Genomic DNA, 18,495 nt, shown 5'->3' with positions numbered 1-18,495 from the left:
GTCAGATCACGGGTAGGGCGTACTGGATCCCGAGTCTTCACGCTCAAAGGTACTTCCTGTCCCCGGATCCTCGCCCGCGCTTCCAGCATGGATGCCCCGGAGGGTCCCAAAGTCATGCGTCGGGGCTCGGACCCATCCTCAGCCGCGGATTCGTAGTTCGAGGAAGCCGCTTGGCTGATCCTCGACGACGACACTGGATCCATAGTGCGCGACCTTTCTCAGGTGATGGACTTAACTCTAGCAAAGAGGTCCCGGGTCGCGGATACTATGAGATCCAAGTCTAGCTCGAAGATATCCTCTGCGTCGAACACATCAGCTACGATGCCTGACTCCGTAAGCAAACGTAATAGATCTTTGACTGCCACCAACTTCTTCGCTGTTTTCGTTGGTGCTCTCACAGGTTCCCTTGGATCTTCGATCTGTCGTGGATTCAGGATCCGCATGACAGGATCTTGATGCAGAAAATCGCGTAGAGCTTGGTGGTGATATACAAACTCGAGATCCTTGTCGGACCAGCTTGACCTGGATCCAGCTTGGTCTTCTTCCGACTCTGGAGCTTGCATCTTCTTCCGCGTAGTCTTACTCGTTTTCGTCTTCTTTCTCATTTCTTCGACTAGCGGGCTTGGGTTTAGGTACGGCGTTGGCTTAACCGGTGAATCTGCAAATGCATACCGTTTCGCCTTCACTTTCCCTTGTTTTGTTAGCGGATCTTGACTTGCGTCAAGATCCGCAGGGGTCCCCGAGGGGACCTGGGGAGGATAGAGAGGTTTTTCTTCTAGATCCGGATCCACCTCTCTTCCTTCGACAGAGTTCCTCCCAGGACTCCGTCGATCCGACCTCCGACGACGCCTCTTCCCCTGGCTCAATCTTCACTTGATCATCTTCTTGGGTCTCACGGTGAAATCCCGAGTCACCAAAAGATCCGGGCATGCGCACCATTGTGGTGTAGCGGGATCAGCAAAATCTGCGAGATTGCTGGATCCAACTTACCAACTGCGCCCAGACACCGACTAACGGAGGGGGTCCCCCGGTGATCCGTGTTCTGCTGAACTTTCCTCACCTTGTGTACCCGTCGGTAGGGCGGGATCTTGCTCTCTCGGTAGCTTCCGAAGAGTTCAAGTGGTGAAGCTTGAGTGTCTTGGTGAGACGTGGGGATGGGGTGGAGCAGCAGTGGTAATATCTTCACTCTGCGTCCGTGGTTAGTTCTGGATCCTAAGCGAATATTCGAGCTTAAGTGGATCCAGGGCCAAAATCGTGGATTTGGCCGTAGGGTTGCCTTACGGGTGTGTTCCCTTGCCTTTGCATTTTCTTTGCGTTGCACTTGCCGCCTCCTGCGACGGGATCTTGAGAGTTGAGAGCCGCTAGGGTGTAACCGACCAAGTAGTAAATTCGGTTAACCTGTCGGATCTGCACGTGTAAAGGAAAAGCTCACTAGGTTGTAGGATCTGGCCAATGTATTATCCAGCTATCACTACCAACACTAGATTCGCAATTCCCAACCTTCTCCGAGCTCGTACGGTCAATGTAGTTCCGATTCTTGAAGGCAGGAAGGCACTTGCGTGATACTGTGCAAATTGAGGTCTGTATTGATACTTAAGCCTATACCTGCCTGGATTTCTACCTTCTATGTATTTTATTTGATAAATCCCTTACCAGACTCGGCTGCATGTCCTTTCTCTCCTTGACCCATCATCCCAGCTGTATTATCCTCCGATCCACCGGATCCATGGCGTAATCAATATGGTCACCCTATTATGGGTACACTCATCCGGATCCAGGCTGCTTGGATCCACCTCACTGTAAGTGTACACTCGTCATGGATCTGAGCTCTCCAATCATCCAACATCATCTTGCGACCGTCTGCGATCTCCATTGTCCCACAAAAGTTCGAGATCTATTGCATCCATCATTCCTGTATCCTAATTCCAGGTCACTCTATGCGGGATCCTCCCTCCTTGGGTCCGAACTCGGAAGTATGGGATCCGGGACACCTCGCGGTGGATCTTGACTCCTCATTAGCCGTGGCTAATAGATACACCTTCAGATGACACCTACCATCATTCCTTCATAGGATCCACACTCGATCCATCTGTACATAGTATATCCCATATCCACCTAAGTGAACCGAGGTAAGGGTGGATCCGAGATATGTCTTGATGAATCTTGCCTTCCCGTACATCACTCATAACAGATCCATCGTCGTCTCCTACGCGGTGCTGCTCGTCATGGCTAATCCACCTCAGGCAACTTGCATCCGCGCCGGACGATCCGAATTCTCTCTAATCACTTGAAATTGTCACTGATTCGGGGTAGTGACCCTGCATTAGGTCCATTCTCTTATTTTTGAGAAAGCACTTCACCACACTTCGACTTATGTACCCACTCTAACGTCGAGAATCGTGTATAGACATGTAGCGTCTTTCCTGCCAGCTGGGCGTAACAGATCTTCAACGGCAGAAGTAACGCCAAAACTTCCTTCTCGGCAGGATGGTAGTTCATCTTGGCCTTTTTGAGCACCCGACCGAGGAACCGTACGGGGTGTAACTTGCCTTCATGTTCTTGCATTAGCGTAGTGCTCAACGCCCATTCATTCGCAAAGAGCATGACGTGAACTGCCTTCGACCGATCGAAGTGCCTGAGGATGGGTGAATGTGAAACACTCGCCTTCAATTTATCGAAAGAACGACGTGCCACAGAAAGGCCACCTTCAACGGCAAAGTCTTCATCCTTAAGCTGGTACAGCGCCGCACCGTAGACCGCGAAGTCTTAAATGAAGCGGCTGTAGTAATTAACTGCTCCAAGAAACGACTGCATGCCCTTCTTACTCGTTGAAAACGAAAGCTCGGTGATGGCCGCAAGCTTCTTTGGATCAGCCCTGATACCTTCTGGCGAAATTTTATGCGACAGAAAGTCCACCTTGGGTTGGCAGAAGATGCTCTTGGTGAAGTTAATGCTGATCCGACACTGTGCCAATCTTGCCAGCAATCGGTCCAGCGTCGCCAGGCAGCTGTCGAAATCCTCGCCACCGAAGCAAATATCATCCACAAACGACCGTCGACCAAACACAGGTACCAGCGATGATTCGTCCGGTTCCCCGTTCGTAAACATGTCAGCGACGGGGCTGTTGACGAGTTGTATTACAGGGTCGGTCTCCACCGGTGCTTCGCGGTCTGCCGCGAACTTCGTTTGAAACGAACCCTCGGCGCTTGGCCCACGACGTTCCTTGGCCTGTTCTTCAGCTAAACGCATCTTCTCCGAGTATTCAAACCAACCTCCTTTAGGCTGAACGAACCCCCAGAGTACGTTGTCAATCATACGCTGGTAGATCGTCGGCGCGTTCTTTAATCTAAAGGGCATGCGCAACCACTCGAAGTGTCCGAGTGCGCAGACAAACGCCGATACTTTGCGTGCTCGCAAGGTCATCATGACTGCCCAGAAGCCGCTTGCTGCATCCAGCGAGCAGAACCATAGGTAGCACTCGAGATCGGTTAACAGGTCGTCGACTAGCGGCATTGCATACTCCATGATCGCGGTGATAGCATTCACCATCTTGTAATCAATGCAGAGCCGGATGTCCAGCCCGTTCTTTTTCATCACAATCACGATCGGCGATGCCCATGGACTGTCTGAAAAGACGATCAGTCCTGCTCGCAACAAAGCGCGCAGCAGCTCGTACAGTTTGCCGAGAAATCGTAGCGGCACGCGCCGGGCACGCTGTTTAATTGGGGTGTGCCCCTGTGTGTCGATATCGCATACCGCGCCGTAGGCTGGCGGCGGCAGTGCGTTACCACTAGCAATCAGGATGTGCTCGGGGTTCTTCAGCGTCGCGACCAGACGTTCTCGGCGATCGGTCGACAACTGAGGATCAGCAACATTAGACGCATTGTAGTCTATTGTCGTGTTGATCTCTTCGGTCAGGTCCGGCAGGAATGCCAGCTCATTCGCGTAGTCTTCCAAGCCAATGTTGTTAACCGGGTGATCGTAGAAGTCATTTCTTGCGTTCTCCGTTGCTTCATTTCCTTCGGTTGTCAATACTTGAGCAACCGAGATGTACGTTCCGTCCAAAGTCGCTACGGACTCTTCTCTTGACTCAACGTCGGCATCCGCTTTGATTTCAACAGTCGGTACTGGGTCCATCTCCTTCCCATCCTGGTTTCCCATTTCTGGGCCATCTGCCGAGTCGTTGTTTGCAATATTGAATGCGCGGGCAACCGACATATTGGGCTGTTGACTTTTGTTCAGCTCCTCGGACGGCCGTTGTCTTGACAGTTCGGCATTCGCACCAATCTCGCAACGAACACTCGGTGCTGTATTCACCACCTTCAGCGCGATGTCTGCATCCTCTGGACCAACCGCCGATGTGTCGTTCGATAATTTGACTGCACACAAGGCCGGGACAACTTCGTCAAAACTTGTGACTCCATTTAATCCAGTGCTGTTACTTGTCGCTTCCGTGGTCACCCCAGCTTGACACGAACACTCGTTGGCGTATGTACAACGTTTACCGGGCTCAGTAGCTCGTGTGTATGTGCTACCGAGGCTTCGTTTGCATTATTGCTTCCGCCGTGAGCTGTCGTGTAAGTGTCCAAAGGTTCTTCGAAAGGCTGACCATCGGCCGAGACTCCGGCTGTCACCCCAGACGCCAGACAGGCTTCCACTCGTTCACGTTCCTCCATGATCATTGCCCAGCGCTCTGCACAAGTCAGGCGATCACTAGAGTCCATTAGCGAGTCCTCGAAGGGCCTTGCCAGCACCCCACGGGATACTGGATAGTCTGATTGCTCGACTGCCGAGGGCTGAGTGGCGAGCCATTGTTCGTAGATCTCGCACTCCTGCTGAAACAGCCCACGGTCTCTGCAGCCTTCATAGACCAGCACTTGCCAGGCTTGGTACTTCTTGGAATCCAGACGCACATAGCCGTCACCTCGGGGCAAATCCCCATCTGGAATCCACATCGCGATCGAGTCGTGTGCTGGTAGGTACACAGTTTGGTTGGACACATTGGTCAATCGAATGCTCGGAGACCGTCCACGCCGAAATCTCGCCACTGACGGGAGTAGCTTGCTCGTTCGACGAACCCACAGGGCATGTTCTTTCAGTCCGACTTGACGCTTCGCTAGTCGACATTCTCGCCACTCGTGCGCTTGAATGTCCAAACGCTCAGGTGGCCCGGCGTTAGCATGGGAGTCGTACTCTTCGCTGTCGATCATGTTCTTTGTCTTGATCAGCGGGATTTGAACTTCGTGCGGCAATTGCGCCGCGCCGTGAAACAGGTCCAACCGAATCCCTGCTGGGATCATAAAGTCGGTCCCGAGTACCACGTCGACGCCTGCACTATGCGCCATTACCCACATCTCGAATTCGTACACCATCTTCCATCCGAGCGTAATCTTGACGCACGCTCGTCGCGTCGTAGACACCTTGCCTTCGTTAATTCCTTGAATGTCAATGCGGCGTCCGTGATCGGGTACATCTCGGAGTCGCAACTTCTTGGCAAAGGCGTCAGTGATCACACTAACGTTCGCTCCTGTGTCGAGGAGGATCCTTGTTCGCTGGTCGTTCACAGCGCCTTGCACCAGAGCTCTCATTCTGATCCGTCGGTCGAATTTCTTGGCCGACCACCACCCCTGTCTCTCGCCAGGGTTCAACTTCATCATCTTGGAGTGACCCTTGGGCTTGTCTCGCGCTGCACTCGAAACCAAGCCGAACGAACCCTCGCTGGTGCCCTCATCAGCATCAGCACACTCCACTCTCTCTCCAACACCTCCACCGAGGATTCTTCTCCTCTCCTTTTCATTTTCCGTCGCGTTCACACTTGTTATGTAATTATCAGACCACTCACTCTGCCCCATGAAAGCAAAGATACACTCTGCTTCCATTGAAGGCTCGGTTAGCTGTGGCAGCCCGATAGGGACCAGCCCAGTTGTAGTTGGCGGGCTGCCTAGTTTAAATGACGTTCTTGAACGACGGCCTTGAGCTCTGGCGGGAGTTCCTCCTTCGTGCCTTTAGTGCCCACGAATTTGGCAAGGTCTTGGAAGTTGCGGAAAAGTTCGCATTGTCCAGCATCGTGGAGTTGTTTGCAGAACTTGCATCGCTTGTTACAGTAGTGGGTGGAGTGACTCATGCAGCGGCACACCGCGCATGGTCGGTACTGTGGGCGTCGGTTGTCGCGGTTGAAGTCACGTCGATCGCGCTGGTCCTGATTGAACCCACGGTCACCACCTCGGCGATCTTGATTGAAGCCATTCTCGCGATCAGGCGTGTTTCCACGCGGTTGACGGTTGTCTGAACGCGCGTAGGTGCCTTCAGCAGCTGCACGGCGCTCATTTTTGTTAGCAGCGGCGAGGTATCGGTCATATTCATCCAATGAGAAATCACCGTCCGTATTATCGGGCAGAAAGTCGTTGTACTCGTCTTGGACATCGTTGTAAGCGTTCGGATCTTCGTTTGAATACTCGGTGCCTCCCTGAGCAGCTTCACGACCTTCTAGTTCAGCTAGTAGGTCATCCGCCGTGGCTTCAATGAGCGTCACGCTTGGTTTGTTGCGGTTGTCATCGCGGCGACGGTCATCACGCCGGTTGTTGCGGGCGTACGCATCGTCGCGTCGCACGTCACGATTCTTGGAGTATCGATACTCACTGTCGCGCTTGGCCATTCTCTCCTTGCCCTTGAGAACGTCTTTAATGATTTCTTCGAGCTCGTGGATGTCGGCAACTCGAGCGTGGTAAAGACTCTCCGCCAACTTGTCATCATCGCATATTGCAAGGAACTGCTGTACGTGTTCTTTCGCGTCGCGACCACTCTTCTCAAAGTGTAGACGGGCGGTCCGAGCGTAGCCATTCAGCTTGTTTATGTTGTCGCACAGATGTTCGTTACGTTCCCGCTTGGCAGAGTAGTAACGTGACAGTGCCGTCTGCGTGAACTGCGAGCAGTAGTAGCGGATGAACGCACCGCTCAGCAGCTTCCACTTGAGCTTCGTCTTCTTCGGGAGTTGACGGAACCAATGAATGGCTCCGTCCCGGAGACTTAGCTCAAATAGAATGCATCATTTGTCGGCATCTGTGTGAGTTCCAGTCATTTCATAGACGAACCCACGGAGCCACTGTATACAGTTCTCGCTCTTGTTGCGAGAGCCTGAGAACGGCGTGACGCGATCCAACGGTCGATGCGATGCCATTTCAATCCTCGGTGTCGGGTCCACGTCGTTCAGCGTCGCCAGCTCATTCATCTGACGCATCAACTCGACTTGAGGATCCTCCTCGTCAAATGTACGCACCAAAATGTCATCGTCACTGGACGAACCATCGCTGTCGACTTGACGACGTCCGGCACCACCTTTGGGAGCTCGCGGACCACCTCGGCGACCGAACGAATCCTCGTTGCCAGCGTAAACACGCTGCATACGGTTCTCCGAACGTGGCGTAACCATGTGCGAGTCTTGAAAGTACGGTGAAGCTTCGGTAGTGCCAAAGGCACCACGCTCAGCTCCACGCTTGGTCGGAGGAGTACGAACGAGTCGTTGGGGTGTCGGCGGCAGTGGAATCGTGAACGGATCTTCATCTTGAACGATCGTTCGACTCACAGGCTGCTTTCCGGCGTTGATGCCTACAGCGCCAAACGCCTTCCGAAACGTTTTCTTCCATTTCTGGAGAGCAGCTCCGGCTTCATGTGGACTCCAATCTTGGAGCGACATCGTCGATGGTTACGTCTCGTTCTCGAAGCCCAGCGACAACAGTAGCGAAACTGAATCCTCGGCAACTTGGCTAGTCGATACCGAGTTGACTGGGTATTGAAGTTCCTGCGCAAGCGCAGGCCAGTCGGCCTTTCTCTTGGGGATGGGCTTGAACAGCTGCATCCACACATCATTCTACATCAGCGCTAGTACGCGGTCGAAAACGCGCTTGGCGGCTGGTGTATCACCGTTGATAGGTGGGCGAGGTGCCTTCAGCAATGCTGAATGCTTTGCACTCGCCACCGAAGGTTTAGAACCCTCGGTCCCATCGTCATAATCTGCATAGGCAGGTTCCGGTCCCGCAACATCATCGAGCTCGTCGGCGAGGTTTCTCGAAAGGGACCTGGTCGCCCCGCTCAGCCCCGATGATAGCGTGGCCGTCTCCGGCGTCGCTGCGCCTGGCTCTGGAGCCGGCGTCTTGTCTTCGTAATCTTCATAATCGTGGGCGTCAGGACCGATGTCTGCCTCGTCGTCAAAGCTCACCGTAAGCTCGGTGGTGGCTGCAAAGCGGCAGCCGGGCTTGAACTCTCGTTGCGAGCCCCGCCAGACTTGGCAGGCGTAACTGGTACCGTCGGTTGTCCTTTCGCCATGTTTCTTGTTTTCGTTTTCTTCTTCTTCTTCTCTTGGTAGCTCGTAAACTGGAAGGCCATACAAACAGTTCACAATGGTCACAATCTTATCCCGGGTCGCGGCACCAGTTGTGGTGTTGGGATTCCCACGTGAGCTCTAGCTACAAATGTAGTTAGGACGTTCCCACAACAATACGTCTACTAGGATAGTAAACGATCGTTCAAGCGGACCTGAAGACCCCAGTTCTGCCCTTGCACCGGGACAAACTGGACCTTGTAAACTTCTTATATAGGCCAACCAGTAAAAATAGGAACACGCTACTAGCACGAGCAAAGCTAGCAGGTGTTTTGAATCCTCGTGGTCCCAACAGCGGAAGGGTACCAGGCACGGGTAAGCCTTTTACGAGGGCACCGAGTGTTCAATACTCGGTTGGAAGAATACAAGGGATGCAATTCAAGCACTCCCAGTCGTGCAAATAGGCAACAATAAGCCGTCACGTAAAAACCTCCCGATAATAATCGGCCAATACACAAAGTCTCTTGGCCTTGCCGGATGAACCCTCGCTACAGAGCTTCGAGTTCACCGACAGGCATAACACACTCAAACAAGCTTGACCTGACGCTTACCTTGAAGCCGGACGTCGCTCTGTGTGCTCGAGTGGAAATTCTGTTCTGTATTTAAGCTTACCCTTTCGGGTCTATTCCTAATAAGAAGTCCTAATCAAGTTTACAAATATCAAGTGAACAATGATCCGTTATGGATCTTCTTGCATGCCAAGCGTCGTCTGCACCGTCGCATGAGTATCTTTAACGGTCCGCGCCCTGTCCCAGACGGTGAACGTGCCTCCAAAGGGTCGCTGAGTCTTTCGCGAACTCATCCCAACCGCTACCGAGGGTTCGTACCGTAGATGGTCCGCTGAATGCGAATCCGGCCAGTCCATTATTAATAATAAGGACAGCCCTGATTCAGTAACATCTGGACCGTATCCAATATCCGTTGAGAGTTCGGAAGTGACGCCGTCGAGTCCCTTGCATCTTGGCGTCTCCGTACATCACCTGACCGAGGGTTCGTCGCTTGAGCATCTTGGGCGGTGTCACGTCTTTGTCGACGGGTGATAATCCGCAACTACGGAGAAATCACTACACCACAATACTGATCGTGGCGTCAGCGACGCGATGAGTGGAGCGCTGGTTGCTCAAGGTGAGTGCTGCGTTGGTTGCGACTTATTATAGCGTGTTACTGACGGATCTGTATGGCTCTTTGTTTTATTATATAGGTCCAGAAAGTACTGGGCGTGGTGGGACCCATGGCCGCACTGGCCAAGACGAAAAACATGGCACTGGTAATGGTCTTGAACGAGGCAACACGTGGTGGCACTGAACGCGGTTGACTTGTCCGTAACCGGAGTCTGTATTGTGGTGCTATAGTATCTGATTCAATAGATATCTGGTGAATAGACGACGTTTATTTACGCTTGTATGTGAAAATATAATGAGATGTTGCCTTCCAGCTACAGGGAAACGCAAGCGTGCTTACGAACTCCCATATTTGACAGAAAGGCTGCTTGCACGTGGACCGATGCCTTGGGACAGAAATTGCAACTCACAGCATCAACTCGAGCCCTTCACATATTGCACAACTCTCATGCCATTACCAGCTTTGCCGGCTCGTCGAACAAGAAGTTATTTGCAAATATGAGAGTAGCATCGCATCGGCAACTTACAAGACAGTGCAGCTTTCTAAACGTCCGCTGCGATCATGCTCAATTTTCCAAGAAGAGAGTATCGCTTCGCAAACCTTCGAATTCGTTCCTCGCCGAGTACACACAGTCGGCTCGCACCTCAATCCCAATACAGGATCTGATAGTGGCTGTTAGCGCGACTCGAGCTACCACATTGCCGATACCGGCCCCAATGTCGATGAAAACATCGCGTCCACTCACTGGCCCCATGACGTCAATAAGACCAGTGATTCCTACCGGCAGCAGCTCGCCAGCATTTCCATAATTTCACCAGCACGTTAGCGTACAGCAAGGGCGCTCACATCTCGAACAAAGCCGTAATCACTTCCCTGTAGTCAGGTAGCTCGAGTAGCCTAGATTGGGTTTCTCTATAGCCGTGTCTTGTCGGTAACGCGGCCCTAGTGGTAGTTGACCCTTGTACACCAGTCGTAAGATCTGCGGACCTTCGAGGTGGTACTAAATGCTGGGCAGACACCGTTCGACTTGTTGGGCTCGATGGAGGTGCTACTAACGCGGTGGGTGGTCTTACAGCCGAAGTATCAGTCCGGCTTCGTCTCGGTAAGACTGAACGTTCATGAATGGGCTGCTGCCTGATACCGCCAAAGAAACAACGGGGGAGTTGATAGTTGTGTTACCGTAGGTTCGCTTGAGGATAGCCAAGCGAAGTTGAAGCTCTCGCCCAGAGCGCTTCGTTTTCGCCATACGCCGAGCTATGTAGCCCATGTTATCCTAAGACCCTCCTGCTCAAACTGCAGCGCAATTTGTTAATGCATATTATCCTCCTAGTCTTGGAAGCTTGTGCCCATGACGATATCAAAAGTATGTATTTTATGGTCTACGTGACGATCAGTAATGCACTAGAGTCGATTTGAGTATGCTAAGCGTGCGGTGCTGAAGACCCCACATAAATCGCCTGCGGTTGTTCATAAGATAAGAACAGAGATCAGCAACCCACGTAGAAGATAAAACCAAGAGGATACTTTCACGTTTTATGTCATGAAAACCAGGTAATGTTGTGGACGTGGCACAGTAAACTACCGAGCTATTCAAATAATAAACGAGAAAAGGCCATTGAGTACGCCTAGCCCTTTTCTGATTGCAGTCTATTGATAAAAACAAAGCTCGCTAAGTGAGAGCCCAAAGCTACAGCCCATGTTTTTCATTAGGGCTAGGGGACAGTAATCATGGATTTTGCCCATGGTTATTATGATTTCTCCATGATTCCCCCGAAATATAATACGGAGTCAGGTATTTTATTTTGAGCATGTATTCCCCATGTTGGGTCACGGCCAAAACATGTTCGCAATAATTGAAGACTGAACGCGATTTTCGCCTGTCGGACCCTCATACTGCCTACCACGTGTCATAATGATGTCCATGTATTTGCATTTAATAAACACGGTTAAATCATGTTTCCAGGACGATATATAATTTGACGAGTGAGAGATTAGCTGGGGTGTCGGTCAGTTCCCCCCTCTTATCTTGCATGATCCAGAACTACTTAGTATGGTATAGTGAAACGCGCAATGTGTATGTATTCATCGTTGGTTGCGTAGTCTGACATTCTGAGTCTCAGAGATTGCTATCATCGTCAAAGTATCCCGCTGATACGTTTTCAGGTACCGATCCATACTTTTCCATGTCCTATGATACTTCTGTAGGGCAGGCACATAATACAACTCTTCGTCACAATCGGTGATCGCACGCTTTCGGCTGCTGCGAGACGTAGACGAAGTAGTTTCGCTGCCCTCCTTTTTTTCGGATCTGGTTCACTACTATCATCATTGTCGCTGGATTGAAGATCGCCACTGTCAGCAGCGTCGCTATTCTCGTCGCTATTATCCTTTGAATTGTTGTCAGCCTTATCATCACCAACGTCTCGGGTTGGCCCCGCAATATCACCGTGTTTTGAGCATTTGGTACGCCATCAAGCACAGCCTCAGTCATCATCATACTCCTAGAAGAGACTTGCAGCTCAGCGTCATCGAGCAGTTTGTAGCATCGCTACTGCTACTTGGCGATACTTCCATGTCCACGGCTCTTAAGATGCTGGCGGTATTCTTTGTCCGAACCATGATGCTGTGTAACATCAATACATGGGAGAAACATGGAACAAACATGGAGGACCTCTTTATCCTGACTATCTATCATCGCCACGAAGGTCATGGATCAAAGATACCTGAACAGAAACTCCAGCGAGTACCAAGTGACAGTAATGCAGTGGTTACTAAGTGACAGTAGTACACAAAGAGTTAGTTAAAGAATTAGTTGTCGAACATGCATCGCATGGTAACATCGTACTAGATGTGTCATACCGTTTCATAGAGAGCTCTGGTCGTGCTTCTCAGCTGCTTCACGGTGGTGTATTGCGCGTGTGAGCGATTCTGGGCGAGCCGCAGGCATTTCATCAGCAAAAGCTGCATCCATATCCAATCAAAAAACATATTCGCACCTCTTCGAGGTTTCTCTACTTCGGAGCCTTTAAAGCGAACACAGAGACAATTAGGGGCCTGATATCAGGTTCTGGGGCGGATGAGACGCCTCTACAGTCCAACACTACATGATCAGCAGCAGGAAGAGTTAGTTTGCGTCCTGTGCGCGTCAATGAAGATGATGGAGCATAAGAGATTCTGCGTACCTGCGGGCAGACGTGGGGGGGGGGCAGAGAGGCAGCTGTCGGTTGGCGGGGGTCTCGGGGTCTTGCCAGGACGCGCGGGGCAGCATTGGCGAGCGGTTCGCCTTCTCATGACGCGTGTCAGACAAATGACTGGCTTTCCCGCCTGTATTTTAAAACGGGAAAATATTTTAAATTACAAACATGGTCAGCCATGGGCCAAATCATGATGGGCTGTAGATTTTGAAAACATATGTAAAGCGGGTAGCTTACACCTTCTTTTGCAAAATGTCTTTAAAGGCGAAAAATGCGCACTTGTATCGCGAAACAAAAAACATTTTGGGTACAACATATTGCCAACGGGTGCCGCGACCCTCATTTTTTTCCCCCAACGATGTCGGTTGGAGCGGAGGCTAGGAAGCGCGCGTTGAAGGCGAAGGGCGGCAATGGCATTGTCTTCGGGCTCTCCCTCGTGGTTGCCGCCGGCTTCTTCTCCATCCCGTTTGTCGCACACTATACCAAGGTGTGTGCAGTGCAGGTTCCGTTTCTTGAGTGAACATTGACACTCACTATTTTTCTTGCTGCTCGAGAAAGGGGGCGAATCTAACCGCTCAGGAGAAGCCACTTAATGCGTCACAGATCCGACGTGGGGCCTACGCAAATAGTGGGTCGCGTGACGCAGGGGCCGACCCCGACTGGGATCTGTCGACAGGCACGTACCACGACCGACGTGGATCGAGCCTGAAACACTCCTATGGATATAAGCACCCCGACGAATAAGCATCCATGGTACAGTTGTAGGGAGCAGAGTAACTTTCGAACAGCTCTACTATGAGATGGGTAGCTACGGCATGTGCATAACGTTTTGGTGCATCTATATATATTCAGGCGGTGCGACACAAGCAGCGTGTCACTGCTCATTTACTGGGCGACGGGCCGAACTATTTAGCTAAGGTTGGCGTATTTGCTCTTCTTGCTCTTCTTGATCTTCTTAGGGCCGCCGTCCCCGTCGGGCGCACGCTTGTTGTGCTTGTGTTCCTTCTTCGAGTCCTTCGGGTCCTTCGACTCCTTCTTGGACTTATTCTGCTTCTTGCTCCTCAGTTGCACAACGGAGCCGCCGTTCTCAGCCTGTGCGAGCGCCGCGTCCCAGTCGGCGTCGTCACCACGCACAGCATATTTCATTAGGTTGAGGCCGTCCAGAAGCTTCTGTTGCTGCTTGGCCTTCTCTTTCTTGGCGCCCTCGCGCATCTCTTCATCCAGCGACGTCTCCGTTGGGGCCATTGCTTGCGTCTGCGCTGCCACCTCAGCCAGCTTTTTCGTGTTCACAGTTTCCTCTTTCAGTTGCTTCTCCATGAGTTGCTCAATCTGTCCGAGGAACTTCCGGACGGCCTTATTAAACAACGCCAGAAGCTGGTTGGACGGCACGTTCAGCTCTTGTTGAATGATGTCCACCGACTGGTGCTGCAGTCCCAGACTCACGAGGATCGCACGCTGCAAATACGACAGCGACATCTGCGGGAGACGCTGGAGGAAGTACAAGCGCGCCAATGATGGAATTAAGTCCACGATCATGTGGTAATCGACCATATTCTTCGCGTAGGACTTAAGACGCTTGGCATCGTACGGAGTCAACACCATCGCCAGTTCAACCGGGCTGATCTCACCGGTAGCGCTGCGGTGCAGAGTGATCAGCTTCTCCTCCTCGTTTGAACCAGGGTTCGACCCAGTCGATTCGTCACTCAGCAAACCTAAAGCAAGCGCGCACGGGAACTTGGAGAAGTCGTAGCTGAGCAACGAAGTGAATCGGCGACGCGAGTCGGCCACGAACTCGTCCATCCATCCATCAGAAGGAGCAGCAGGGAGATCGTCGCAACGCAGAGATCGCAGCATGATGGTCGTGTGCTCGCCCGTGAGTTCGTTAGCAGTTTGTCGGATGTATACCGACCGGAACTTGGCGCGAGACCAGAAGCTGTGCAAAGGCAACGTCAGACCGAATGACGTACCGAACCAATGCAGGCGCTCGCACGGTCGCTCGTCCAGCGGCAGTAGGAGAGGTGGTAACGTCTTGCGCGGTTTGATCTTTTCTTTGCGAAGCTTCGACTTCTGTTCGTCCTCGCCTTCGTCCTCATCATCCAGTTTGTCTTCGTTCTCCTTCTCGTCAGACTCGCCATCAGCAACATCACTAGTGATTTCACCCTGGTAGTACTTTGTAAGCAATTCAATAGCGCGAGAACCGTAGCCCATGCCAGTCACATCAGGGTGAGTGGCAATTCGCACCACACGCGCACCTGAGAGAGCTGCAAATTCCGAGTCCTGGAACTGCTGCGCCACTGTCCAAGGAATAAGGTCTCCCGAAGCACGTTGGCCACGCGCAAGCTGAGCCTTCACCGACGCTTTGGAGATCTCACCCTCCAGAGCTACCTGGACGACACAGAGAACGTCAGGAAGTTGACCAGCATTACCTTGAGCCTCCGCACCGGGGCCAAGTAGAGCGAACACGTGGTGAGCCGGGGCATCGGACAGCAATTGCAAGTCATTTGGTTGGTTCTTGTAGTGCGACGACACATACAGAGCCATAATACGCTGCAAGAAGCTCTCCGACAGCTTGTGGTAGGAAAACAAAGAGTCACGGTTTACGTAGTACAGCTCACAGTCACGCGGGTGCGGCGTGCCTGCCACCAGGCGGTGTGATGCGTTCGTCGCATCCAGACACAGCAAAGCGTTCAGCCAGCGCTCCACCGGGTCATTCGGAGCGTAACGAATAGGGGTCTCCAGAGCCACCTCACGAAGTACACGTGCGGAAGTAGATGCGCTTCCAGCAGCAGCAGCGTGAGCAGCGTTGCTAGCAGCTTGCCAGCGCTCTTCGTGCAGCTTCTGTTCACCCTTGCGACGCTTCTGGTCGCCGTGAATGCTCGCAGCAGCGCGTGCTGCGGCCTCTCCAGCACTACCCTGTTGCTCGCGCAGTTTCTGCAGAAGCTTCAGCGACAGTGAGCGTCCAGTACCTTCGTAACCATTAATGGTGGACGACATGAACACGAGGTACGGACCAAGAAGATTTTTGACGACAGGGAGCGGAATAGCTGCAGCTTCATCAATAGCCACAAGCTCTGCTTGAGCAAGCTTCTCGTGGTGCGTAGGCTGGATGTACTGAATGGTCTGACGATGCTCGCGGAAAATGTTAACACGCACCACAGCGTGGTTGAACTCTGGGTTGGTACTTTGCACGATTTCGTAGTCCAAGTGTTCCTTGTACTTGAGCGCATCGAATCCCTTAAACACAAATTCAAAGACGGTCTTCAGGTTTTCAGGAGATGGAGCCGTCACGAAGATGTTGCTGTATCCGTAAGCTACTGCACCCGCCAGTGACATACCTAAAGCTGCGGACTTACCACGTCCACGCCCAGCAGTCAGCGCCACCGTGGAGCGCAGCGTCTTCTCCGAAACTGCCTCCACGAAGGTAAGAATAGCCTTGGCCTGGTCCAGCGTGCGCGCCTGCTCCACGAGAGCGCCAACAGGTTGGGTCTCGCGCAGAGACGTTTTGAGCTCCTGCAGCTCGAGCTCATCCTTGGTGAGCTCAGCGGCCGAGTCACGCGGTGGGAGTGGCTCAATTTTCCGCGTGTGTTTGGAGATGGGCAGGACGTTGAGCTCGTCATCGAGAACAACGCAACGCTCGCACGAGGCCAGGGATAGAATGAAGCGTTCATTGAAGCGCGCAACCACGTCCTGGTGTGATTCGGTGCGGAAGCGCGCATGAACGTCCATGCTCATGGTGTATAGCTGCTTGAGACTGTCCATGGTGCGTAGTAGCAGCACAACGACACCACCACCCTCAACGGTCTCAATAGTGCGCGCCATGATGTTCGGGGTGACAGCCTCAAAGTCCTGCAGCACGCACATGCCGTAAGTGCTACCCAGCACTTTATGTGTCTCCTTGTAGTAGCACCAGCGAATGTCTGTGGAGGCAATGAATAGCTCGAACGGGTCGTCCTTGTTGGGGTCGTACAGTCCACGTTGCTGCTGCTTCTTGATCTGGCGCATGCGTTTCTGACGGTGCGTGGAAAAGCCCAGTTCCTTCTTGTAGCACCACAGCACGCGTGGGCGGGCCTTGACGGCTGCCTTAGACAGTATATAGTGCAAGTTCATAACCTGGTCCTTGCCATGGTCGCCCACAAGTACCACGAAGGAGCGGAAATTCTCCTGTATGCAGTTCTCCAGCAGCGTTCGCACGCGCGCGTCCACTTTCTTCTTGACCATGTTGCAAAAGTTAAGGCAATGCGATTGTGGGCCAAAAGCAATTGGCTGGCTGCTGGCAACCATAGGAAATTCTACACAAATACCTTCTGTTGTAGCTCTACCTAGAAATGACACCTGGAATTTTTGACCTTTTGTGATGAGCAAAGCCCTCCCCTCACGATTTTATAGTTTTGATCCGGAAATGGCTTACGCGTATCCGTCTGAAGCATACCATTTAAAACCTCATACAAATATCAAAGTAAAGGTGCAGATTTCCGGTCACTGTATTTTCTTACAAAAAATAAGATGGCAATACAAACGTTAAGATCACAAATAGTCATTGATTTTGCGCGTTGGGGGCAGAAGAATGAAATGCCGGAATGCGCACTTTACATTGCTAATTGAGGCACTTTTTAAAACCACTTGATACTCGTTGGGGCCAAGGCTCCTATTAATAAGTAAAGTGCCAATATCGAGGATTGCCACCATGAGTGCCAGCTTGTGCACTACTTATGTGTATAAATGCGACTCCATGTACCAAATCGACTGCTCCCATCCTAATTGTTTTTCTTTTTACGCTGGAGGTTGTCACTCACAGCCAATCAGCACGTAAAATACTTCAAATAGAAGAGAATAATCGTGTGTTTTTTGCAAAAATTTGATTAGAATCGAATCAAAATTGCTAACGGTGTAGAGGTGTTGGAACGAAGCTTGGGGCTGCACGGAGTGACTTCTGCACTTGGTGCGGAGACCGGAGTGAAGGCACTTAAGCGGAAGAAGGAAGATTCGAAAGTGATTGATTTATCGGGGCTTACACTGTCCTCACTACCTAGGTCATCCAATCATCCTACTCGTCCAATCATCCTACTCGTCCAATCATGGGTGGCATAAAAAAAAACGTACCATAATCACAGCGGGATCGTATTGGACCGGTTCAGGTTGACCGGTTAATGGGTACAGCTGGTACACAGTACCAAGACCAGCAACCCTCAATACGCCCCCTCAATGCGAACACGCGTGGATGCCGAGAGCAGCTGCTAGGTCCATGTGACGAGGCCCTGGGGGCGCCTTCGTCATGATGTCAGCCAGCATCACAGAAGTCTCGCAATACTCGAGCTTGACTTCACCACGCTTGACTTCATCGCGGATGTGGTGGTACTTGATGTCGATGTGCTTGGCGCGGCCGTGGTTCACAAGGTTCTTCGTCATCTTGATGCACGACTGGTTGTCCTCTTGGATCTTGAGATCGGGTCCAGTCTCATTGGCAGCTGCTAAGATCTCGCACAGCAGGCGATGAATCCACTTGCCTTCTTGAATTGCCAGACTGAGCGCGATGTACTCCGCTTCGCTCGTAGATAGCGAAACACTTGACTGCTTCTTGCTGCCCCAGCTCACTGGCGCACCCATCAGCATGAACAGCCGGAAGTCGACTTGCGGTCCGCGAGGTCACCAGCCCAGTCTGCGTCAGAGTATCCGCGAAAGTCGATGTTGTTACCCGGCTTGTAGCAGATTCCATGCGTCTTGGTGCCTTGCAGGTAGCGAAAGATGCGCTTGACCGCAACCCAGTGTTCTTCTTGGGGATTCTCCATGAAGCGCGACACATAG

The 18,495-nt window shown here is 52.0% G+C and overlaps 2 protein-coding genes across 2 annotated transcripts; one reads left to right on the top strand and one right to left on the bottom strand.

The window, feature by feature from the left end:
* Positions 1-13,003: 13,003 nt before the first annotated feature.
* On the top strand, positions 13,004-14,080 carry PITG_19672 (uncharacterized protein; the record flags this gene model as incomplete). Its single annotated transcript, XM_002896182.1, has 2 exons — positions 13,004-13,180; positions 13,252-14,080. 2 exons carry the CDS (start codon positions 13,052-13,054, stop codon positions 13,435-13,437), a joined length of 315 nt encoding a protein of 104 aa, XP_002896228.1.
* PITG_19671 (N-acetyltransferase 10) lies at positions 13,603-16,911 on the bottom strand (the record flags this gene model as incomplete). Its single annotated transcript, XM_002896181.1, has 1 exon — positions 13,603-16,911. The coding sequence occupies one exon, from the start codon at positions 16,909-16,911 to the stop codon at positions 13,603-13,605; it is 3,309 nt and encodes a 1,102-aa protein (XP_002896227.1).
* Between the last annotated feature and the right edge of the window lie 1,584 nt (positions 16,912-18,495).

Source organism: Phytophthora infestans, genomic scaffold (assembly GCF_000142945.1).
Source record: "Phytophthora infestans T30-4 supercont1.101 genomic scaffold, whole genome shotgun sequence".
Lineage (NCBI taxonomy): Eukaryota > Oomycota > Peronosporomycetes > Peronosporales > Peronosporaceae > Phytophthora > Phytophthora infestans.
Note: the sequence above shows the minus strand (reverse complement) of the source record. Positions and strands in the feature narration are given on the sequence as shown.